Source organism: Carassius auratus, unplaced genomic scaffold, assembly GCF_003368295.1.
Source record: "Carassius auratus strain Wakin unplaced genomic scaffold, ASM336829v1 scaf_tig00002276, whole genome shotgun sequence".
In the NCBI taxonomy this organism is placed as follows: domain Eukaryota; kingdom Metazoa; phylum Chordata; class Actinopteri; order Cypriniformes; family Cyprinidae; genus Carassius; species Carassius auratus.
This window is the reverse complement of record NW_020523436.1, coordinates 374041-399662: the sequence shown is the minus strand read 5'-3', so window position 1 is coordinate 399662 and position 25622 is coordinate 374041. Positions and strand designations below refer to the sequence as shown.

Genomic DNA, 25622 nt, shown 5'->3' with positions numbered 1-25622 from the left:
TGGAAGAACATCATGATTTGGTTGAGATTGAGGGACAAACTGTTTATCATTAATAGGAAACAATCCAAAGGTGGGGGGTTGCATTATATATTGACCAAAGATATCAATGTAAAATAGTTAAAATGTCTTTTGCTTTAGATACAATCATGGAATGCATCACAGTACAAATTGAAATGGGAAAATTTAAAAACATTTTAATTAGCTGCATTTATAGGAAACCGGGATCAAATATTGACACGTTTAAGGGGAAAATAACAGAAATATTTAATAATACCAACAACAAAAAAAATGGTTTTTAACTGTGGAGTCTTCAATATTGATTTGCTCAACCCACATGAACACAACAAAACTACAGAGTTCCTTAATTTGATGTATAGTAAAGAAAGAGGTTAAACTGAAATCTGATGAAAAACCATGGATAACTAATGGTATATTAAATGCATGTAAGAAGAAAAAATTATTATATAATGAATTTTTAAAGAAGAGGACAAAAGAGGCAGAAAATAAATACAAGATATACAAAAACATACTAACCAGAATCATGAGAAGCAATAAAAATAACTATTATAGTAAACTACTGGAGGACGATAGAAGCAATATAAGAAATACTTGGAAAGTGCTGAATTAAATTATCAAGAAAAAAAAAAAGCAAAATGGGACACACTAACTATTTTCTGACTAAATATAATATAGAAGTTAAGGATATGACCTTAGCTGCAAATGAATTTAATGATTTTTTTGTTGGAGTTGGTCCAGGCTTAGCTGAGGGGTTTGCAAAGACTGGCAGTATAAATGATGTGATAAGCAAGAATGTAAATATTAATGAATCTATGTTTGTTAAGAAAACTGCTGAAAATACAGAGATATTGTTGACTGCACAACTGCACAAATTATGTCTAAAATAAATAATCAACAGCTATCGAACAGTATTCAAGGGTTGTTTCAAATGAGAGAGAGCAATCATCACTTAAGAGGAAAATTTGTATTTAAAAAGAAATCTTTAAGAACAAATTCTAAATATCAATGCATCACAACCAAAGGAGTTATTGTATGGAACAGCTGCAGTGAGATGAAATCATGTACAACAAAAAGTAATTTTAAAAGACTATTTAAACTGAATATATTAAATGAATATGAAAAGGACTTGAGGTGATAGTATTGTATACAGGTTCATTGGTCTACATGTTAAGTATAGTATGGAGGTGTTATTATTTGATTTGTTATACATGGATGGAAAAGAAAGAAGAAAAAATGGGAATGTGTGTGCATGCATCTGTATCTATGTATAGGTTTATGTGAACAGAAGGTAGGTAGATATAGGATGTATGTAAAAATGAGAAGTACATGACTTAATTTGGTTGCTATTTTAATTGTATATGTATGCATGCATGTATGTATATAAATGTTTTATTTGTATTTTTTTTTATTTTATTTACATGTTCAAATAAACAAACAAACATACAAGATATTACAGATACTTTAGGTGGTTACAGCTGGTTTTCCATCCTTGACCAAGGGAAGGCATACCACCAAGGGTTTATGGCGGAGGGATCCCAACATCTGATGGCTTTCGTTACACCATGGGGGTTATATGAGTGGTTAAGGATTCCTTTTGGGCTGACCAACACACCTGCTGCATTCCAGAGAAGCATCGAAGAGATGCTGAACTCCCTTCAAGATGATTGTTGCATACCTTACCTGGATGACATACTCTGTTATGCAAAGAATTTTGAAGACCACCTTGCAAGGCTTACAAGGGTCTTAAAAGCACTACAACAGCATGGGGTGAAACAGACCAAAAAAATGTGAATTCTTCAAAAGAGAGGTTCGCTATGTGGGAGGACTCATTTCTGCTGAAGGTGTCCGCATTGACACAAAAGACATCAACGCCATTTTGTCACTTGGCATCAAGTCACCAAGCACCATTGGAGAAGTGCGAAGATTGCTGGGATTCTTAAGCTATTACAGAACATACATCCAGGACTTCTCTAGAGTTGCCAAACCCCTCTATGATCTTCTGCAAGTAAAGAACAATAATACAGACAGACTAATGGAAAGAAACAACAAAACCAAAGGGAAAGGTAACCAGCTTCCTTCTAAAACACCAGTGGTCTGGACTGAAGAACACAAGAACACCCTGGGAACACTGATTGACATCCTTACCCATCCACCTGTGCTGGCTTATCCTGATTTCAACTCGCCCTCTGCATACTGATGCATCTCAGAAGGGTTTGGGGGCAGTTCTCTATCAATGGCAAAACGGAAAGTTTTGCACGTTTTGATATTTAAACATATAAATGTAAGAAATTATTATTATAAAGCCTTCTTGAAAATAGATCAGTTTTAAAATTGTGGCGAGTCTCCAAAAATAAATAAATGTATGGGAACACATCACACAGCACAACCACCTGAGCCCAACTTCAGTCTACTCATCACCTTGACTTTAACTGCGTTTGTAGACGGCACCGCTAGGCAGACCGATATACACAACACAGACCGGAAGTTAACTACTGCCAGGCGCGTGCGCCCGATGAAACTGTCTATATATATACACGTTTATTTTTATTACTTAAATATATGATGAGTTTGCACTGTGTAGTTCAGCTGCATTTTCTGAACTCTGGGTGACAGTTGAGAGAGTAGAGTTACCATGACGATTGCAGCGCATCCTCAGACAACAAAAAGGACCGTTAAGGAAACAACTAATTCTTGTCTTTCTCTTTCATTTAATGTCAAGGTTAGTTAAATTAATTAATTGTCATACCAAACTGTAATTTACATGTTTTAATGTTCAAACTATTTGTTATTTATTTATTTTATTAATAATTTTAAGACACAGCATGTCATGAAAAGTTTACTCAAGTATCACTTACCTGAAATACTTACTTGATTTGTTTTCTTAAGATACTTACCTGAATTTATGCCAGTTGTAAGAATTAGGGCATTTCTGTACATTCGGTTAAGGTTGTTATCATTTATGTATTGTTTATTTGATCTATACAGTGTGTATTATTTTTTACCAACATGTTTATGAATCATTTTGTGATTCAAAATTTCTTATTGACTCTGAAATACAAATGTGTATGTGTATTAAAAGACAACAAAGAGGACCGTTAAGGAAACAACTAATTCTTCTCTCTCTCTCTCTCATTTAATGTCAAGTTGATTACTGCTTACAGTCTTCCCGACTGCCCGGGACCTGTAACAGTTACTATGATTAAAAGTTACAGATACCTGTTTTATTTCGTTTTTTTTTTTGAAGAAGAAGAATTTTGAAATATCCATTTTAATTTTCAAAAGAATCTAGTAAAATACTACACGCCAACAAACCGCCTGGCTCCAAAAGATCCCTTAGCCTGCCCCTAATGCCGCCCCCATTGCCACGGCAACAATATTTTAGATATCAATATCCCCTCAACAGTTTTAGATCGGCTGTGTTTTGTCTTTATTCTGATGAAGCTGGAAGCAAATGGAGTAAAAATAATATGCTGAATTCAAAGCATTTTGAAAATGACACACTTCCTGCTGCCAGTTGGTGGCGCTATAACTTTGACTCCTAATATTCACAACTATGCTACTAACATCATAAAACGAACAAACTGATGAAGTTTAATTAAAATCAGGTAATGTATGTGGATGGTATTAGACATTTCCTTTTTCTAATTTCTTGCCATAAATTCCACGCCTCGCCATGAAACCAAAAACTAATGCATTGTTAATGTGTTAAGTTATTGGAACTGTAACATTAATTTTCTTCTGCCTGCAAACTCTTAGTGTCTTAAGGAATCTTCTACAGATACATGTGATAACATGTATATGGTTCTTTGAACAAGAAAAATATAGTTTAAACGCTTCCTAATACAGATCTTTAAAGCTTATTTGGACTTAAAATTATCTTTAAAATACAGTATCTGAATGATAATCCTTTTTTTTTTTTTGTTAAATTGGAGGGGGGAAAATCATTTAAATTCATAATAAAGAAAGATACAGACCTCCACTTATCCTCTGGTGAGAGCTCAGAAAGACCAATCTGTTGAAATAAATAACATCAGCATTATGTTACAGCAATATTTTCTAAACAAAAAGGCAACATTACATTGTAACCTGTCCATCAGAAATGGTTACAGTACATGTCAATTTTCCTTTAAAGGGGTCATATAATGCAATTTAAATTTTTCCTTTGGAGTGTTACAAGCTCTTGGTGAATGAAAAGGGTCTGTAAAGTTGCAAAGACTAAAGTCTCAAATCCAAAGAAATATTTTAAGTTAAGACTCTGCCACACCCCCCTAAAATGGCTCATTCAAACACATCCCCACGTCTACGCCATTTTGTGGAAATATTTGCGTAATGCCACCCAAATGTCCACACAAAGAAAGAAGGCGTGGTATCAACCACAGTTAGTGTTGAAGCAGCCATGTCAGGGAGATTTTGTGTATCTAGGTTAGAGCAAAAGCACTTTATTTGGCCTTCCGAAAGTAGATGCATTAAGGAATCTTTAAGATTACCTACAACAGAACAGCAATGCATTTTATGGACAACTGTTTCGTGAACCTAGGAAAGGAGGTAATTCTGACTTTGCTACGACAATCTGGCACTTCTAAATCAGCTACTTTAAGTATGTTTTGTTATTAGTTTTTAAGTATTTGTTATTGACTATTCAAATGCAGAGTTTTGCGCATTGTGTATGTGCACACACGTGAGAGAGACATAGATAGAGATGGGGGGGGGAGAGGGAGAGAGAGAGAGAGAGAGAGAGACACTGGAGTCAGCCGTCTTAACTGTCCATGGCTTTTGTTTGCGTTTGAGAAGGGCCAGGCATAGAGGACCTACAGTAATGTACAGTATTTGAAAAATAATGTTTTTTTTTTGTTAGCTTTTTTACATAAGAAAACACTCAACCAATGCTATACAAAACTATATAAAGAATCTTGTAATCTCGTCAACACAAAAAAAAAAAACATTTTACATATTAGATTCAACTTTATTGTCATTATGCAGAGTACAAGTACAGAGCTAATGAAATGCAGTTAGCATCTAACCAGAAGTGCAAGAATATAGTGTTTTATGTACATAAAAGTGCAGAGTAAGTAAACCTATGATTTACAGAATGTACAGTGGAGTTGCTATATACAATATTGATCAGAGTATATACAGAATATAAATATGAATGCAATGTAGGGATTGTATGTACATTATGAACAGAACAATGAAGGATTATATATGCATTATGAACAGCAGGAACGTGAGAACAGTGGTTATAAATACAGTTGGATAAGTGTGCAAAAGTATTGTTGAACAATGTATTATATGCAAAATAACAGTAGTGCAATGATATTTTTTGTAGAAATACTTTACTGTGCTTGTACAGTAACAACTTTATACAGTTTATAGTGTAATAAATTTAACCATGTGCAGTCTGTGCAAAATATGAATAGTAAAAATAATGTATGTAAAGTACTGTGACCAGTGCAGTAAAAGAGCAGGTGCAGGTTAGATTGGTGGGGTGGCGTTCAGAAGTGTCACAGCCTCGAGGAAGAAGCTCTTCCTGAGCATACTAGCTCGAGAGCGTAGGCTCCTGTAACGCCTGCCAGATAAAAGGAGGGTGAAAAGTCCATGGTTATGGTGAGAGGCATCCTTGATGATGTTTCTTGCCCTGCCCAGACAGTGCTTGTGATCAATGTTCTCGATGGAAGTTAACTGGGTGCCGGTGATCCATTGAGCAGTTTTCACCACCTGTTGGAGTGCTTTGCGGTCAGATGCAGAGCATATGCTGTACCATACTGAGATGCAGTTTGTGAGTATGCTCTCAATGGTACAGCGGTAGAATTCAGCAAGGATCCTGGGACTCAGGTGAACTTTCTTAAGGCTCCGTAAGAAGTAAAGGCGCTGCTGTGCCTTTTTGACCAGGGTGGAGGTGTTTAGGGACCAGGTGAGGTCATCTGAGATGTAGATGCAAAGGAACTTGAAACACGCTTCACTACAGGTCCGTTGATGTAGATGGGTGTGTGTACATGATTCCTAGTCCGCCTGAAGTCCACAATGATCTCCTTTGTCTTCTGGGTGTTTAGTTCCAGGTTGTTGGTGGCAAACCACACAGCCAGGTGCTGCACCTCATCCCTGTAGGCTGACTCATCATCATCCTTGATCAGACCTGCCACCGTGGTGTCATCTGCAAATTTGATTATGGTGTTGGAGCCATAATCAGAAACACAGTCATGTGTGAATAGGGAGTACAGGAGAGGGCTAAGTACACAGCCTTGTGGCACTCCAGTGTTCAGGGTAATGATGGAGGAGGAGAAGTTATCTAACTTAACAGACTGAAAATCTAGAATCCAGATGCAGATGGGTGTGCTAATTCCAAGATAGCTGAGTTTGGAGATCAGCTTGGAGGGGATTACAGTATTAAATGCAGAACTGAAATCTATGAACAGCAATCTCACATGTGTGTTTTGACTATGTCCAGGTGGGTGAGGGCAGAGTGAAGTGCCGTTGAGATGGCGTCCTCTGTTGTCCTATTGTTGCAGTAGGCAAATTGGAATGGGTCTAGTGTAGCAGGGAGACAGGATTTTAAGTGGGATGCAACCAGTCTCTCAAAGCACTTGGCAATGATGGGGGTGAGTGCAACAGGACGGAAGACGTAAGGGACTAAGGCAGTGGAGTGTTTCAGTACAGGCACGATGGTGGAGGTTTTGAAGATAGTGGGGACAGTTGTTTGGGCCAGGGACAGATTGAAAATGTCCGTGAAGACCTCAGCCAGCTGCTCCACACAGGCTTTAAGAACACGACCAAGTATTCTATCAGGGCCAGCTGCTTTCCGTCCAGTCACTTTACGCAGAGTGGAGTAAACATATGATGTGGGGAGTGTGAGAGGCAGTTCACTGGGTTGATGCTCAGAGAGAGATCTCATTATTTTGATCAAAACGAGCATAAAAGCGATTGAGCTCGTCTGGGAGGGAGGCACAGAGTTAGGTGGTTTGTAATCTGTGATAGATTGTATGCCTTGCCACATACGCCGCAGGTCTGAAGAATTGAAGTGTTCTTCAATCCTCTGTTTATGTTTTCGTTTGGCCTGGCAGATACCCTTTCTCAGGTTGGCTCTGGCTGAGCTGTAAGCCTCCCGGTCTCCAGACCTGAAGGCTGCATCTTTTGCTTTGAGCAGGAGGCGAACCTCTCTGTTCATCCAGGGTTTCTGATTGGGGAAATTTTTTTTTGTGTGTGTGTGTGTGTGTGTGTGTGTGGTCACTCTGCTCACACATCTGTTGATGTGCTCCAGGACAGAGTTGGTGTAATTGTCAATGTTGATCTGAGAGTTTGTGGTGGCCTGGGCAGCAAACTTACTCCAGTCTGTGTGCTGGAATTGATGTTGAAGAGTGGAGTCAGCACCTTCCAGCCAGATTTTAACAGTCCTTATTGTAGGTTTCACACATTTGATGACCGGAGTATACTTGGGGAGCAGGAACAATGAGAGGTGGTAAGACTGACCCAGGTGGGGGAGGGGTGTGACTTTGTAGGCATCAGTCACATGAGTATAAACGTGGTCCAATGTTTTATGTCCCCTTGTAGTGCAGGAGACATTTTGATGAAATTTAGGGAGAACAGATTTTAAAGTGCGGTGACTGAAGTCCCAAGGAACAATAAAGGCTCCATCCGGGTGCAGGGTTTGTAATTTGCTAATAGCAGCAAAAAGTTATTTCATAGCCACGTTAGCATTAGCGTCCGGAGGTACATAAACTGCAGCAGCAACAATGCAAGTAAACTCACGTGGTAGATAGAATGGCCTGCAGTTGATAATCAGGAACTCCAGATAAGCAGAGCAGTAGGTATCAACAATGACAGAGTCTTTACACCATGACTTGTTTACATAAATGCATACTCCACCACCTTTGTTTTTACTAGAGGTTACTGCTACTCTGTCAGCCCTGAAGAAAGAGCGTCCATCCATATGCACCACGCTGTTTGGGACATCATTGCAGAGCCATGTTTCAGTGAATAACATAACATTACAGTCCATAAGCCATTTCTGTGTGAGGGTCCAGATCATCTTGTTCTCGACTGATATACACACACACACACACACACACACACATTACATAGCAATTAGGCAGTTATTTCAAATATTTAATTCTCTAAATTACAACATTTTCTTTCATTATCAAATATAGAAAACTTCATTCTGCATTTATGACCTCAAGATGACCTCAATGCATCACTGCGTGGCTGCCCTGCAAGTTTCATAAACAAACTCAGATGGTCCAGAAAACAGCAATCTTTTGAGCACCCAGATTGAGCAGACTGAGAACAAGGGAGAACCTCGTTTTTTTTTTTCGTTTTTTCTTTTTACATTAAAACATGTCAACATAATCTTTTACTCCATATAAAAAAATTATGATCTTTAAAAAAAAAAAAAGCATCATATGACCCCTTTAAGAAAACACTCAAACAATGCTATACAAAACTATAAAAGAAACTTGACATCTTGTCAACACTCAGAAAAAAAAAATAATAATAATGTACATATACATATACATATATATATATATATATATATATTACACATACATACATATATATACATATATACTTAATAAACTCAGATGGTCCAGAAAACAGCAAACTTTTGAGCACCCAGACTGTGCAGACTGGGAACGAGGGAGAACTCGCACATTTTTTTTCTGTGCGCTTCGCCACTGCAGAGAGAGAAATAGAGGTGCGATTCAGACACCGCATGATTCCTCGCACACATAAAGAGAGAAATAGAGGTGCGATTCAGACACCGCATGATTCGTCTTTTACATGCACAGTTAAAATACCCACTTTGTCAAGTATTCTAGTAAACACAGTCGGTTATGTCTCAAATAAACGTAAACTGGTGAGAAAGAAACCAGATTTGTGTCGGTCCATCCATTTAGCCTTAAAGAGACAGCAGATAATAAATACCTTGTTTCTCTTTGCTAATCAAATAATACCACAGCTTTAACAAAGATGAATCTGCATTTAACTTGTGCAGCACTATTGTTTAAACTTAATTGCAACTTTTATGTTTTTTAGGGAGGGCAAATCGAGGTGGGGGGTTGCTGTTAATATTTTTCAAGTGAACACTCAAAATACATTTTTTACGTAGTATTTTACAATAATAATACTTAAATACATTTACATACGCGTTAACAGGTAATTGTAACACTCTACAATAACGTGTATATAATATATATCTTTTTTTTTTTTTTACAAAAACACTGTTAAATTAAACGGAAAAGCAAGCAGGTAAGCATGATTTGGTGTGGCAGCTAATACAAATAATAATAATTTCCTTACAAAAATCCTGCATTTGGACCAGATCGGTTGCAGAATCACGAGCTTTGGAAATTATTATATTTTTCTATATAGTGTAGAAGTTGACTTTCTCTGTGTCATACGTGGCTGTTTGTCAAGCATGAAGTTATATTTAAATTCTGAATAAAACATCGTAGGCTAAATTTATTAAAAACTGTCACTCATTCGTCACAATCTAACAAAGTTCCAAAAACAATTTAATACAAATACAATGAACGTGACTACACAATGAAACATTTAAATGTCTTTGTTTGTAAAAAAGTTTATGCTATCAGACACGAAAACCTGGTAGAACACCTGACACTAAGTTAAGGTACATAACACACTAGCTGCACATGACATCCTAACTCAAAAGTAGTTGTAAGCCATGCTAGGAAAACCCACAGCAGCTATGTTTTGTTTATTGTTCTTTTACCCATCCTTTCCCTTCCCCTCTTTCCTGAGTAGGAAAACACCTATGCTGCGTTTCCAATGCAGGAACTTTACCCAGGAACTAGGGACTTTGGCCTGGGACTCTGTGTTTTTACACCGCAGGAACCAGTAACTAAAAGTTCTGGGTAAATAAAATGCCCCTCAGAAAGTCCCTGCTGGCGAGGTGGTACTTTTTCAAAGTTCCAGAACTTTCGGGGGTGGGACTTGGGCGCTAAAAATCCTGATTGGTTGAGTTCACGCAGCATTGATTGAGTTCAACCACCATTTATTCGGATCATTTACAAAATATTACTGTTATTGTGTTATGAAATGTAATTTTAAAAGTATTTCAGGCGAGAATGTAGTTATTTAAACTCAAATCTGTGGTTTATTTATAAAGACAGAGCCTATTTAAATGTGTTCGCCGATCTTGGAGACCGGGAACTCCATGCGTTCAGCGGGTGCTAAGTGCTTATGTATCCGCAGAGAAGCAGCCTCACCTTGGCTAGACCTTCTGATTATGTGCCGCTGGCTTTGATGTCTCTTTAGTGGTTAAACATAAAATATAATTTGTTTTGGTTAAATCTAACAGGTTATCTTTGGCCTGTATTCAATTTATCTATGTTAAAATGAAAATAAAAAAGGCAAATTTATATAATATTTCGTTTCATTGTAATGGCTGTATATACAAATATACATATAGAACTACTTTACTTCTAAAATCGATACTATTAGAGATAAAATTGCAACCATTCAGCAGTCAGCTACAGTATCGCATCAGACAGTGCACTATAGACCCCATGAGGAACAGTTCCACTCATTCTCTACTATAGGAGAGGAAGAACTGTATAAACTTGTTAAATCATCTAAACCAACAACATGTATGTTAGACCCTATACCATCTAAGCTCCTAAAAGAGGTGCTTCCAGAAGTCATAGATCCTCTTCTGACTAGGGGTGTGCCGGTTTCAGAATTGGTGATGACGGTTATGACGTGAGTCAAATGTGACGGTTCATAACATAACCGTCGGGGGGGGGGGGGGGTCCAAGTCAATTGGTTGTTCTTGGAGATAGCGGGTTAACTCCGTGTCAGCGCGCGCTCTGATCGGTAAAGGGGCAGAGATTTCAGACCTCCGTTTATTAAGGAGATCTGTCACAAAACTCATCATTCGCGCCAACGTTTTTTGAGCAAATTTCAAAGCCGCACCCGCCCGCCATCCGCTGATTGTTTTGGGGTCTATGGCGATGCAATGCTTTGCTGATGCGAGCCGGAAAAAAAAAACCATTGCCATTTGCCCATTAGCTCCGCCCACTACCGGAGAAACTGGTATGTCTTCTGCTTGTTCGAAAATGAATATGAATATTTCTAAATTTAATCCATTATTTTGACAGGAGAAGACAACAAAGAATAGTTTACATATAGCGTGTTTAAGCGTGGTAAGACTCTCGCTCTCTCTCTCTTTGCATGTGTGAGAAACAGTGCTATCAGTAAAGTGACGGTGAGTCATGCGCATTCACAAAGAGTTTACAGAGTGTCAAATACAGGTGCGCTGTGTGTCCATTGAGATGAGCTGAAAAGTTCAGATCGCTTGAAGGAGAGAGAACTCTGAAGCTCAGATGCTGAAATTAATGCAAGCGTCATGCGCTTCAGTCTATGTAGTAAACAAACCTGCACATCTCTGCCATTCATTAATTCACACAGAGACGCGCAGAACACGGATTTATATTTTAAACAACTTTTGCAGCTTAACATTTACAGATACTGGTCCATATGGAGATTTGATTTGATTATTTTATGCTAACTTTGGCAAATTCCATGACTGTCCATATTAAAATGCAAGTTTAATTTTCATGACTGGATTTCGAGATTCCGTCCTCGTTTTTTGCTTCATGGAAATCAGAGCAAATTTCAAAGCCGCACCCGCCCACCATCCACTGCTTGTTTTGCGGTCTATGGGGATGCAATGCTTTGCTGATGCGAGCCGCAAAAAAAAAAGCCATTGTCTGTTCTAGAAAGGATGCAGCAAAGATATTTAATGCTAAAGTATGAGGCATAGGCCTACGCTGAGTTTCATTTACGATGAGATGCGCTCTAGTTCACAGTGCAGTGCAAGCGGCGCGCTGGTGCTTCCATGTCACGGTTATCATTGTCTGCTTTACTTGCTTTTTATTTATTAAAATACATGCAATTGGTTGATGAAACATTTATTAAAATTAAGATAAAGTTTGTACAAAACGAAATTCGTTTTTAAGAAAGGTTTTCTACAAAGCAAAATTTTATGAAGTGGTAAATATCATGTCTGACGATTTACAAAACTTCATTAAGTGGTAAAAACCATGTCTCCCGATATATTGCGCATCTTATGATCTTATCTAAAAAATGAAAATAATTTTTGATAAAAAATGTTTGTAAAAAATATTTTAATGACACGGTTTTGCCGGTTATAGAGTTCTAATGACGGTGTTCAACTATAACCGTCGGTCTCACGGTTATATACTAACCGTCACACCCCTACTTCTGACTATTATTAATTCCTCATTGTCATTAGGATATGTACCCAAAACCTTCAAACTGGCTGTTATTAAGCCTCTCATCAAAAAACACCAACTTGACCCCAAAGAACTAGTTAATTATAGACCAATCTCGAATCTACCTTTTCTGTCCAAGATACTAGAAAAGGTGGTATCCTCACAATTATATTCCTTTTTAGAGAAAAAAAATGGTATATGTGAGGATTTCCAGTCAGGATTTAGACCGTATCATAGTACTGAGACTGCTCTCAGAGTTACAAATGATCTGCTTTTATCATCTGATCGTGGGTGTATCTCTCTATTAGTTTTATTGGATCTTAGTGCTACGTTTGACACAATTGACCACGACACTCTTTTGCATAGACTTGAACACTTTGTTGGCATTAATGGAAGTGCATTAGCATGGTTTAAATCGTACTTATATGACCGCCATCAGTTCCTAGCAGTGAATGAAGATGTATCATATCGATCACAAGTGCAGTATGGAGTACCTCAAGGCTCAGTACTAGGGCCGCTACTCTTCACGCTTTATATGTTACCCTTGGGAGATATCATCAGGAAACATGGTGTTAGCTTTCACTGTTATGCTGATGATACTCAGCTCTATATTTCTTGGTGAAAACACACCAATTTGAAAAAATAAATGGAATGCATAATCGATATAAAAAATTGGATGACGAGTAATTTCTTACTGCTAAATTCAGAAAAAACAGAGGTGTTAATTATAGGACCTAAAAACTCTGCTTGTAATAACCTAGAACACTGTCTAAGACTTGATGGCTGCTCTGTCAATTCTTCGTCATCATTTAGGAACCGGGGATGCGCTATTTGATTGCAATCTTTCCTTAGAAAGCCACATTTCTAGCATTTGTAAAACCACATTTTTCCATCTCAAAAATATATCTAAATTACGGCCTATGCTCTCAATGTCAAATGCAGAAATGCTAATCCATGCATTTATGACCTCAAGGTTAGATTATTGTAATGCTTTATTGGGTGGTTGTTCTGCACGCTTAGTAAACAAACTACAGCTAGTCCAAAATGCAGCAGCAAGAGTTCCTGTCAACACTGCACTGGCTCCCTATCAAACATCGTATAGATTTAAAAATATTGGTTATTACTTATAAAGCCCTGAATGGTTTAGCACCTCAGTATTTGAATGAGCTCCTTTTACATTCTAATCCTCTACGTCCGCTACGTTCTCAAAACTCAGGCAATTTGATAATACCTAGAATATCTAAATCAACTGCGGGCGGCAGATCCTTTTCCTATTTGGCGCCTGAACTCTGGAATAACCTACCAAACATTGTTCGGGATCTAGATTAAAGACCCATCTCTTTAAACTGGCTTACACATAACATACTAATTATGCTTTTAATATCCAAATCCGTTAAAGGATTTTTAGGCTGCATTAATTAGGTAAACCGGAACCGGAAACACTTCACATAACACCCTATGTACTTGCTACATCATTAGAAGAATGGCATCTACGCTAATATTTGTCTGTTTCTCTCCTATTCCGAGGTCACCGTAGCCACCAGATCCAGTCTGTATCCAGTTCAGAGGGTCACTGCAGTCACCCGAATCTAGTACGTAAACAGACCAGATGGTGGATCAGCACCTAGAAAGGACCTCTACTGCCCTGAAAGACAGCGGAGACCAGGACAACTAGAGCCCCAGATACAGATCCCCTGTAAAGACCTTATCTCAGAGGACCACAGGAAACAGATGATTCTTCTGCACAATCTGACTTTGCTGCAGCCTGGAATTAATCTACTGGTTTCGTCTGGTCAGAGGAGAACTGGCCCCTGAACTAAGTACATTTCAGCAGCTGTTATTATGTTTAAATGAAAACGAAAAGAGGCAGTGGTATTTGATATCCTATTTGTTTTATTGTAAATATACAGAGAGGAAAATTGCAGTTGCCAAAGCGAGCTGAGTTCACGCAGCATTGTTTGGGTTAACCCCCATTTATTCGGATCATTTTCAAAATATTACTGTTATTGTCTCATGAAATGTAATTTTAAAAGTATTTCAGGCGAGAAAGTAGTTGTTTGAAACTCAAATCTGTGGTTTATTTATAAAGACAGCGCCTGTTTTAAAATGAGTTTCGCCGATCCCGGAGACGGTGAGCTCCACGCGATCAGCGGGACCTCAGTCCTCATGTATCCGCAGAGAAGCAGCCTCACCTCGGCTATGCCTTCTGATATGTGCCGCTGGCTGTGATGTCTCTTTAGTGGTTAAACATAAAATGTAATTTGTTTTGGGTAAATCTAACAGGTTATCTTTGGTCTGTATTCAATTTATCTTTATGTTTATCTATAATATTTAGTTTCACTGTAATGGCTGTATATATACACACACATAGCCCTGAACAATGTACATTTCTGCAGCTCATTCATTATGTTTAAATCAAAACTAAAGGAGGCAGTGGTATTTGACATCCTATTTCGTTTTATTGTTAATATACAGAGAGGAAAATTGCAGTAGCCATGGTCAGCTGACTGAAGTTATCAAGAACGCTGCTGTTTGCAGAATTACCGGACCTGCGTCCTCGCGAACATCACACTCCCGAGTCGAATGCACAAAGTCTGAACTACCGAGGATGCGTCCAAAATCAGCGTACTTTGTATTGAGAAACGCACGCAGACCTAAGATCTGGAAAATTCGGACCACGTGATTGATAAGATAACATAGGATTTATGAACAGGGAGGAGAAATATACAACGTCCCGAGCAAAGACACTAATTAATCATTTGGGAGGTGTCCCACAGCTCGGTTTAAATACTCAGGACACCATCAAATTATTCTTTTAGTTTTAGCTTTTAGTGTAAGCTTTGAGCTTTTGCTTTTAGTCATGCCTGCTTCTGGCTTTTATCTCTTTAGCTTTTAGTCATCACTTTTAGCCATGTTTTTTGCAATTAATTTTTGCATTCTTTGAGCACCATTCCAGTGTGCTTTTGGCCAGCTACTTAGCCATGATGAAAAGAAACGCCACCCAGTCTCGACAAACTTTACTTCTGTTCTTTTACTTTTATTTCTTTTCCGTTGAGAGTTTCGAGTTTTGTGACGCCGTGTGCCCGCCTAAAACTACAACCAGCCCACAACTCTGCATCTTCAGACAACTCCCAACTACGGGCTTCCCAAGATGTCACCTCAACGACTACTGAACTTCCAGCCAATAAGCAACCTCAGGAAACCCCCTTTTCAACTACAAGAAAGGGAACCCCCTTTACACAGGCAATGCAAGTAACTTACCTCCAGACTCTGAGCTGAATTGGTGTATCTAATATAATCTGAACCTCAATGAGGAACTCAAGTTAATTAAGTGATTGATAGTTGTTCATATCTATGCAATTTCTGTAAACTTGGGATTTCACATTGACATTCTCTTAAACTTTTTTTTTTGTGGTTGTGGTGCTGTCACACTAGCACTTTTGGTGTGCAACCGGGTTTGATTGACGATGGAATGATTTACTTGTTTGCGGTCTTTGTGGTTCTGGTCCCATGTTGCCGATGCATGGTAGGGATTGAGATCCTGGGGATTGCATGGATCTAGGGATTGGAGATGGGCCTTGCCCTTTCTCTGCATCTTCTCTCTCATAGCACTATCTCTGAGAGTTCAGAAGCCAATGCTGCAGTCTCTTCCCCCTCCAACTGAGAGCTCAACGATGCAGCAATCTTCCTCCGAGGAGGTCGATGTTGTTAACACGGATACAAAGGAGTTTAAGGACTTGTCACCTCAGTCTCGCATATGAACAGTAGGGCTTGACAATATGGACTGCATGAAGGCCCGAGGACAGCGTGAAAGATGTTCAGGTCAGTAGACAGATTTGTCACTTGCCCAATCGGACCACTGCAGCATCATTACAATATCTTATCATTTGCATGCATTTTTAAGACTTGTTAATTGAAAAATTCAAAGCATTTGGGTGCAAAAGACAACTCCTTTCAGTACTCTTGAGCTGTGTTCTTTGTGGATAGTGTGCGCACGCACACAGCCACATCTGTGACATGCACAAGTCGCTGAAAAAAATCAAACAGTTTAGTTCTCCACACTGGGTTCAACTTAAATCTGGCAAAGCATCTGTAATATGGTTTGCTATTAATAACACGTAAAACAAACAGGGTTCAGCTAATTTATGTTTCTGTTGATGTATGCACATTCTGGCTTCCCAGACATTACAATAACAGCGATAAAAAAAAAAGAACAAAAAAGTGGACAAACCATTCACTCAACGGGTTGGTGGTGATAGCGTGCACGTACAGGTGAGACCTGAACAACACATTGATATCCGTGTTTACACTAAACTCATCTAACTTAACTCAAGCTTTGTCAGTTTACACATTTAAGGACGCAAGCTCACGTGCAGTGAGAAAATTTGTGCATGCACTCATCCAAAGCATGCAAACCCACGCCTCAGAACGCGTGTAAATATTAAGCTCTCTCTTAAGTATTGTGTTTAAATGGACAAATTCACACAAAACCTGTCAAAATGACCATCTTGGTAAGTATTCTACTGCAGACATAGCCGGCTGAATGTAGGCCTTCTGTATCAGTGCACTGGATTATGCTCGTAAAGTGTCTTTATATTAATCGAACAGCAGCAACAAAGAAATCACTCACTGCTCTTAATTGAAAAGCTTTTGTAACCTTGATAAAGAACCATCTTTAATTTATAGTCCAATATGCAATACTTTTTTACATTTGATTACTTTATTCAAATTCTGTAGAACTCCCTATAAAAAAACTGAAAATCACAGTTTATTTTACTTGCATCTTTACTCCATTGTATTTGTGTTGTTGCTTGTAGTTTTTTATATATATATATATATATATATATATATATAGAATAAAAAAAGAATATGGTTGTTGTTTTATTTCAGACTGTATTCTTTTCTGTGCTTGCACACAAACGGCACTGCAATCATTTTCCCAATTAGGGATGCAGCGATTAACCAATTTAATTATTAACCGCACTTTAAAATGGCACGGTTAATTAATCGCAAAGGCTCCACTACACCAAGTGTTTCTGTTGCATGGAATGAAACAGTTGCAACTTGCGCAAAACGAAAACAAAATTACACTAGCGGTGATCAACCTAGAGACATGGAGGCTGCTACAACACAGTATTTCCACCAGAGAAATGACTGATGAAAGCGTTTTTGCCATAAAAATGCTACTAAAGAGCGAATACACTGCTTTAAACTATTTTAATTCAAAATGTAAAGGCAAGACTGACGGGAAGCTACAACTCGTTAGCCCAGCATTCTGCCCGCATCAGATCGGACCGAGATGAAATAGTGCAGTAAGATTACATGTATTTGAATTAAATAATTATAACATTTAGCTTCTTTAATTATTCGATCGGGAGAGGGAGTGAGAGACAAAGAAGTTTGTGTGAACCTGCATTAGTGCATCTCTCTATGAATGTGTTTAGTTAGTTAAACAGTGATTTTACCCCCACATTGCTAATTAATATAATGTAACAATTCAGTATTTAATATAAGCTATTTTATTAATAAAAGTTGCATGGCAGGGTTCACAACAAGTTTGTGTCCTTCTGAATGTGTAGGCTGTTTGTGCCAAACTGAAAACACTAAATACTTTTGTGGTCCATTTCCATCAGTTATTTTCAAAAGGGTAATACAGACATGTATGTTTACAGAGCAGAGGTCACCTTTTTAATTACAATTGGAGAGATATACTTTTGTTTGTCTTTATTATTATTATTTTGTGCTGTATTATTTCTGTATCAAAAGCCAATAAATAATATTTTAATATCTAAAAAGTGTCCATGTGATTTAATAATTTTGTAACAATAATAATAATAATAATAATTCAGTACATTTATATAGCGCTTTTCTAGGCACTCAAAGCACTTTACATAGTCAGGGGGTATCTCCTCATCCACCATGATGCGAGGGCAGCCATATTGCGCCAGAACGCCCACCACACACCAGCTTACTGGTGTAGAGGAGACAGAGTGATGAAGCCAATCAGTAGATTTGGGGATTGTTAGGAGGCCATGATGGTCAGAGGCCAATGGGCGAATTTAGCCAGGATGCCGAGGTCACACCTCTACTCTTTTTCGCAAGACACCCTGGGATTTTTATTGACCACAGAGAGTCAGGACCTCGGTTTAATGTCTCATCCGAAGGACAGTGCTTGTTGACAGTATAGCGTACCCATCACTACACAGGGGCGCTATGACCCACACAGACCACAGGGTGAGCACCCCCTGCTGGCCTCACTAGCACCTCTTCCAGCAGCAACCTAGTTTTCCCAGGAGGTCTCCCATCCAGGTACTGACCAGGCTCAGCCCTGCTTAGCTTCAGTGGGAAACCGGTCTTGGTCTCCAAGGGTGATATGGCTGCCGACAATTTTGTGAAATTAATGAATGTATAATAATCATCATAATCGTGAAACCGTGATTATTTCTCATACAATAATTGTACCAATAAAATCTTTAATCTTTGCATCCCTATTTCTAATGGCCATTTGTGTGGAAATTTTAAGTTAATAGTTTACTAAACTGCCAGAAATGCTGAAGACAGACACAAAGTGAAGAAAATACAGTAGCAGACAGAACAAGATCACTCACTGTTCATGATGCTTTGAAATGTAGGAAGAAAATTCAAACATTGAATTTTATATTAATGCATTTCTGATGGGAAAGAAACTGACTGTGCATCATTATGATGCATTTAAATTATTAATAAGCACTGCTGTTTACAGTGGTAACTAAGGAAATGCTGTATTAGTGTACCATAAGCTCCGCCTGGTGTCAGAGAGTGAATCTGCATCTCAATCATTGCACTTGCACTCTCAGACTCTTGTGCTTCCACTAGCGACGTCACTTGCAGTCTTTATTTTTTATTTTGTTGAATATTTTATTACTTTTTGTTTGAATTTCCCAAAATGTTATAACAGTAGCCAGATGGCGAAAACAAAAAAAAATAAACCGAATTACAAATGTCACTTGCAATTGCTACTTGCACTCTCTGCTTCCTGAGACACTTGCAATCGACACAAATCATGCATGTCGCCAATGGAGACAAGAAACTGTGGTGGTGCTTAAATGATTAAACCTAATTTAGTACTATAACGTACAGCAGGGATAGGCAACTCCGGTCCTGGAGTTTAGCTTCAGCTCTCATAAAAACACACCTGCCTGTATCTATCTAGAAATCCCGAAAACACTGATTGCCTTGTTCAGGTGTGATTAATTAGGGTTGGAGCTAAACTCTGCAGTATAGTGGCCCTCCAGGACCGGGGTTGCTTATCCCTGATGTACAGGGTCCTGCAAGAAAAAGACAAGACCGGCAAATCCGTGGCCACAACACCAGAATATGAATGCTTTCGCTTGAAGTCTCTTGCTAAACGTTTTCCTCCAGTAGAAAAACAAACACTTAAAATGAATTAATGTATTAAGATGCTATTAAAACATCAAATTAAATATACAGTTCATTATTTTAAAGAATATGGATATAGTATTTTCAATTCAGAATTCAGTGATGTCATCTCTGTTCAGTTTAAATAGTGTCTGTGCATTTATTTGCAATCAAGTCAATGATATCGCTGTAGATGAAGTGACCCCAACTAAGCAAGCCAGAGGTGATGGTGGCAAGGAACCCGAAACTCCATCGGTAGAAAAGGATACCACCTTTTCTAGTATCTTGGACAGAAAAGGGAGATTCGAGTTTGGTCTATAGTTAACTAGTTCTTTGGGGACAAGTTGTGGTTTTTTGATGAGAGGCTTAATAACAGCCAGTTTGAAGGTTTTGGGGACATATCCTAATGACAAATGAGGAATTAATAATAGTCAGTAGAGGATCAATGACTTCTGGAAGCACCTCTTTTAGGAGCTTAGATGGTATAGGGTCTAACATACATGTTGTTGGTTTAGATGATTTAACAAGTTTATACAGTTCTTCCTCTCCTATGGTAGAGAATGAGTCGAACTGTTTCTCAGGGGGTCTATAGTGCACTTTCTGATGTGATACTGTAGCTGACAATTTTAAAATTGTATCTCTAAGATCTAAGCACGCGCATCTGGTTTTGTTAACAGAGCAAAGGAAATCTGCGTGCGAGTCAGTGATGCGTGGGTTGATTCGAAATGAGCGGGTGCCCGCGGTTACGAGTCATCCAAAAATATTTTTAATGATATTCGGGTAGCGGTCGGTCGGATCCTTTGAAATAAAAATGCCAATTAAACCTTTGTCATTTATATAGTACTAGACACATTTTTTAAATACATAGTCCTACACTTTATTGGCTGAATAACTGGCATGAAGATGACGCACAAGCTCAGTCTGCATGTAGAAATGGAGGCAGCAAAAAAGAATGCCTGGGGGGCAACGTCGCTGTTTTTGGTAAAACATGATTTTGACGACTTCATTAAGTTTTGTTTTATAGAAAACTATTTTTAAAAGATTTTCGTTTCATATAAATTGTATCTTAATTTTGATCAATGTTTTATCAATCAGTTGCTCGTATTTAATAAGAAGCAAATATATAGCCTAGCAGACAATGTAATGGCGCCGGCACGATCACTTGCATTGCATGTGAACTAAACTCAGTGTGTGCCTCACGGATTTGAGAAATATAGGCTATATATTACAGAAAGCTTGAAATGTCTTCTTTTAAACGAAAATATTCAAACCAAAATAAATGGGCTACTCTCTGATGATGTAATCCATATGAAATGTGCATTTCTCTCTGGCGTTCATAGCGAGTCTGCATCGTCAACTTCATCTTTGCAGCGACACAGAAAACACAAGTTTATTACTAAACAATTAAATGTCTCCTTGCATATTTTCGAACCAGCAGGCCATTCTGGGTTGAGGGAGACCCCACGGAATGAGCGTGCGGATCGGGATATTCAGAAATGCGCTCTCCGCTCACGAGCTCGGATCGGAATAAACCTGAGCCTCAATAGCCGCATTTCCACTGTCGGGCCAGTGCGAGCCAGGGCTTAAAGCGGGCCGGGCGGGGCTCATAGACCTGGGCCAGTAGCACCGAGGCCAGAATAGCGCAGGGTTTCCACAGTGGAGCTTGAAGCACCGCTGCACGTCACTAAAACACGCCCTTTACACGCCTCTCAGAACAACGTCATGCAACCTCATCATTTCACCAACAAAGAGAATTTATCAGAAAACTAAGAAATAAGTCACTGGAACATGCGGGATCACAAAGCAAACATGATAAAAGCGGCCGTTTGTTTGCATGCTTTGTTAAATATTCAAATTCAAAAGCATCAATGTTTTAACTATAGAATACATGATACATTGATCATATTGATTTAATTTATCAGGACTCAAAATTAATCACACATGAATACACTTATTTCTATTTTATTTATTTCTTTTTAACGCTCATGAAAATAGCCTGCTTATTCAGTCGAATCTGTTTCTGTTTATTAGCCACAGTAGCCATATTTAGAATGAATGATAATATCTCTATTCTTATAAAAGCTCCCGAACAAAAAACATTATTTGGCTATATTCTTTTATGATAGGCAACGTGAGAAAAACTCTCGAGACGAGGCTTGTGACAGATAATATAAGTTACTTAATAAATACACAATTGTGATAGAGAATAAGGAGCTGACGTCTGATTTCTTCAAGTGGTCATATTTTACCATGTTTACTATATGTTTAGCGTGCATATCTTTTGCATCGCTTATAAATATTTCAGCCTTGTATGGTGATTCTAATCCACATTGGATCAAGTTATTTCAAACACTCACTGCTGACTGAAAGAGAGTTGAAAAAAAAAAAACAACAAAGAAAAAAAAAAACATCCCTGAACACGGTTTTATTTTATTTTTATTTTTTTTTCCACGTCAAGACATTTTGTTTTACATCTTTACTTAGTGATTATTTTGACTTATGTCGGTTCTAGAGACATTTGATACAGCTCTCATTGGTTTTCTTTTGGAAATATGTTTAAAATTTATACTAAATGCATTTATGACTGTAAAGCATGTCTATGTTTGTCAAAATCGTGATTAAAATCGAAATCGCAAAATTGATAAAAAAAAAAAAATTGTGATAGGTTTTTTTGTCCATATCGCACAGCCCTATACAATGCACTATGAATTGATGAGCTGCTGGGTCCCCTGGTTAAGTGCTTAAAAAACACAATAAAGAAATTGTCCTTTTAATATAAGACAGTCAACACTTACTAGAAAATACCAAGGAAACAATTATGTTTATTCTTAACTATATTTTTAAAGATGTAACGTTAATGGTAAAATCTAAGTCCAGACAACACTGAATTACACTTTGGAACAATATTTCCACCATATTTTACATTTTATTGTCTCAAAAGCTATTTGAAATATTAAAGTAGACAATTTACTTGCATTTAATATTTTGTGTGTGTGTGTTTAAAATGACATTGGCAAAATGTAATTTGATGCGGACTCGTCTTTGACCCACATCCAAACATCACACTACTAACGTTACATAATCCTACCATTACATTAACATTACTGTAAAGGTTGCTTTTTAATGGTGTAAACGGGGCTTCATTTTTCATCTCTAATGTTCATCTAATTTCGTGCCTCATTTGAATATAAAGACTTCTCTAAAGTTACTTTATTTAAATATTAAAAATAATAATAATAATACTGAGTGCATCTTTAAAACCTAAAAAAAAATCTTATAATAACTTCGCATTAGTTTACCTTATGTCTTACCTAATTACTGTTTGTGTTCACGTATTTACAGTTTGATTATCATATGGAAACACGATTATAACAACTGAAGTGAATTTTGAACTGGTTAAAAGAATCCCCTGTAGCCTACATTCTAATTATTAGAGATAGTCACAGAAAAGCTCGCGCTCTTTTTACATCATCCACAAACAGTTATCCAACCTGAGATGCGTCGTCAGAATGTCCGTGTCCATGATCGTGTTCCACACCGTTAACCTCCACTTCAAACACCCCTGCCATTTTCTACGCTTACGATCAGACTATTCAATATACTTCCGGGTTAACGTTACGTTAGTGCAACCCACCTTCTACCTCTTCGGGAATTAACGGAAGCTTGTATCCAAATGCGTTGCACTCATATGGTTGCACTACTGCCATCTTCCGGAGGGATTGTACTGTCTATGGGAAAAACAGAGTTTGGAGGTTTTTTTTTTTTTAGAACAATATCAATTTAAAAAAACTTAAATGGGGAACAATAACTTGCATATGACAAAATATACACTTTTACAATCACATCTCCATCATACCTAAATTTCTGTGTATATATTACTACATATAATAACAACAAACAAAACAAATATTATTTAAACATTTCAGGGGGTGGCAAGTAAAAGAAAAGAGAAAACAAGAAAGGAATGTAAGGTCTTAAAAGGAAAGAGACTCATGCATGGTTTTATACAATTCCGCATGGAATTGATTATCTTTGGATAAATGTTTCAAAGATTCTAAGTATTTTTTACATTCATTTTTAAAGCAGTTTAAAGTGGGTTTATTGTTATCCCACTGTATATATTTACCCATTGTAATAATAAGGTTTAACATCAATGACCTATTTTTTTAAAGACCATCTACATCAGCAAAAACCAAAACCTGAAACAAAATTATTTATTGAATATCAGTGTTGAGAACTTTAATTTGACCGGACAAGAGAAATATAAATGTTCAATGGTTTCAGGCTCCTCTAAACAAAAAACACATCTACCTCAAAACGGAATATTTTCCATAACATTTCAACAGCTGGATACACATTAATAAAAACCCAAATCCAAAAAGGCTGGGACACTGTACAAATTGTGAATAAAAACAGAATGCAATGATGTGGAAGTTTCGCATTTCAATATTTTATCCAGAATACAACATAGATGACATATGAAATGTTTAAACTGAAAAAATTAATGGAAAAATAAGTTGATTTTAAATTTCATGGCATCAACATATCTCAAAAAAGTTGGGACAAGTCCACTGTGTGGTATCCCCTCTTCTTTTTATAACAGTCTGCAAACATCTGGGGACTGAGGAGACAAGTTGCTTAAGTTTAGGAATAGGAATGTTGTCCCATTCTTGTCTAATACAGGCTTCTAGTTGCTCAACTTTCTTAGGTTTTCTTCGTTGTATCTTCCTCTTTATGATACGGCAAATGTTTTCTATGGGTGAAAGATCTGGACTGCAGGCTGGCCATTTAAGTAACAGGATCCTTCTTCTACGAAGTCATGATGTTGTAATTGATGCAGTATGTGGTCTGGAATTGTCATGTTGGAAAGTGCAAGGTCTTCCCTGAAAGAGACAATGTCTGTATGGGAGCATATGTTGTTCTAGAACTTGGATATACATTTCAACATTGATGGTGCCTTTCCAGATGCGTAAATTGCCCATGCCACACGCACTCATGCAACCCCACACCATCAGAGATGCAGGCTTCTGAACTGAGCATTGATAACAACTTGGGTTGTCCTTGTTCTCTTTAGTCCAGATGACATGGTGTCCCAGTTTCCCAAAAAGAACTTCAAATTTTGATTCGTCTGACCACAGAACAGTTTTCCACTTTGCCACAATCCATTTTAAATGAGGCTTGGCCAAGAGAAAACACCTGCCCTTCTGGATCATGTTTAGATATGGCTTCTTTTTTGACCTATAGAGTTTTAGCCAGCAACGGCGAATGGCATAGTGGATTGTGTTCACCGAAAATGTTTTCTGGAAGTATTCCTGAGCCCATGTTGTGATTTCCATTACAGTAGCATTCCTCTATGTGATGCAGTGCCACCTAAGGGCCCGAAGATTACTGGCATCCAGTATGGTTTTCCGGTTTTGATCCTTAAGCACAGAGATTGTTCCAGATTCTCTGAATCTTTGGATGATATTATGCACTGTAGATGATGATAACTTCAAACTCTTTTGCATTTTTTCTCTGAGAAACTCCTTTCTGATATTCACTATTCGTGGCCTAATGGTTAGAGAGTCGGACTCGCAATCAAAAGGTTGTGAGTTCGAGTCTAGGGCCAGCAGGAATTGTGGGTGGGGGAGTGCATGTACAGTTCTCTCTCCACCCTCAGTACCATGACTTAGGTAATTATATACCTAATCCTTGAGCAAGGCATTGAACCCCCAACTGCTCCCCGGGCACCGCAGCATAAATGGCTGCCCACTTCTCCGGGTGTGTGTTCACACAGTGTGTGTGTGTGTGTTCACTGCTCTGTGTGTGTGCACTTTTTATGTATATTTAACTTTTCCGGCCTCTTATTGCTACCTGTCCTCAACTTGTAGATGTTATCTATATTGTATTGTGAATAAAATACAAGTTTATGAGATTTGTAAATTATTCCATTCCTTTTTTTACCCACAATTTGTA

At 37.9% G+C, this 25622-nt stretch overlaps 1 protein-coding gene across 1 annotated transcript in view; it reads right to left on the bottom strand.

The window, feature by feature from the left end:
- The window catches only part of LOC113069667 (RING finger protein 121-like), a 119221-nt gene extending 95918 nt beyond the window's left edge, over positions 1 to 23303 (bottom strand). The window contains exons 1-2 of the mRNA XM_026242832.1: positions 23159 to 23303; positions 3993 to 4030 (exon numbers count right to left, since the gene is read on the bottom strand). Coding sequence (XP_026098617.1) covers positions 3993 to 4030; positions 23159 to 23236 — 116 coding nt within the window. The 5' untranslated portion in view covers positions 23237 to 23303. The remainder of the gene's footprint in view (positions 1 to 3992; positions 4031 to 23158) is intronic.
- Positions 23304 to 25622: the final 2319 nt, after the last annotated feature.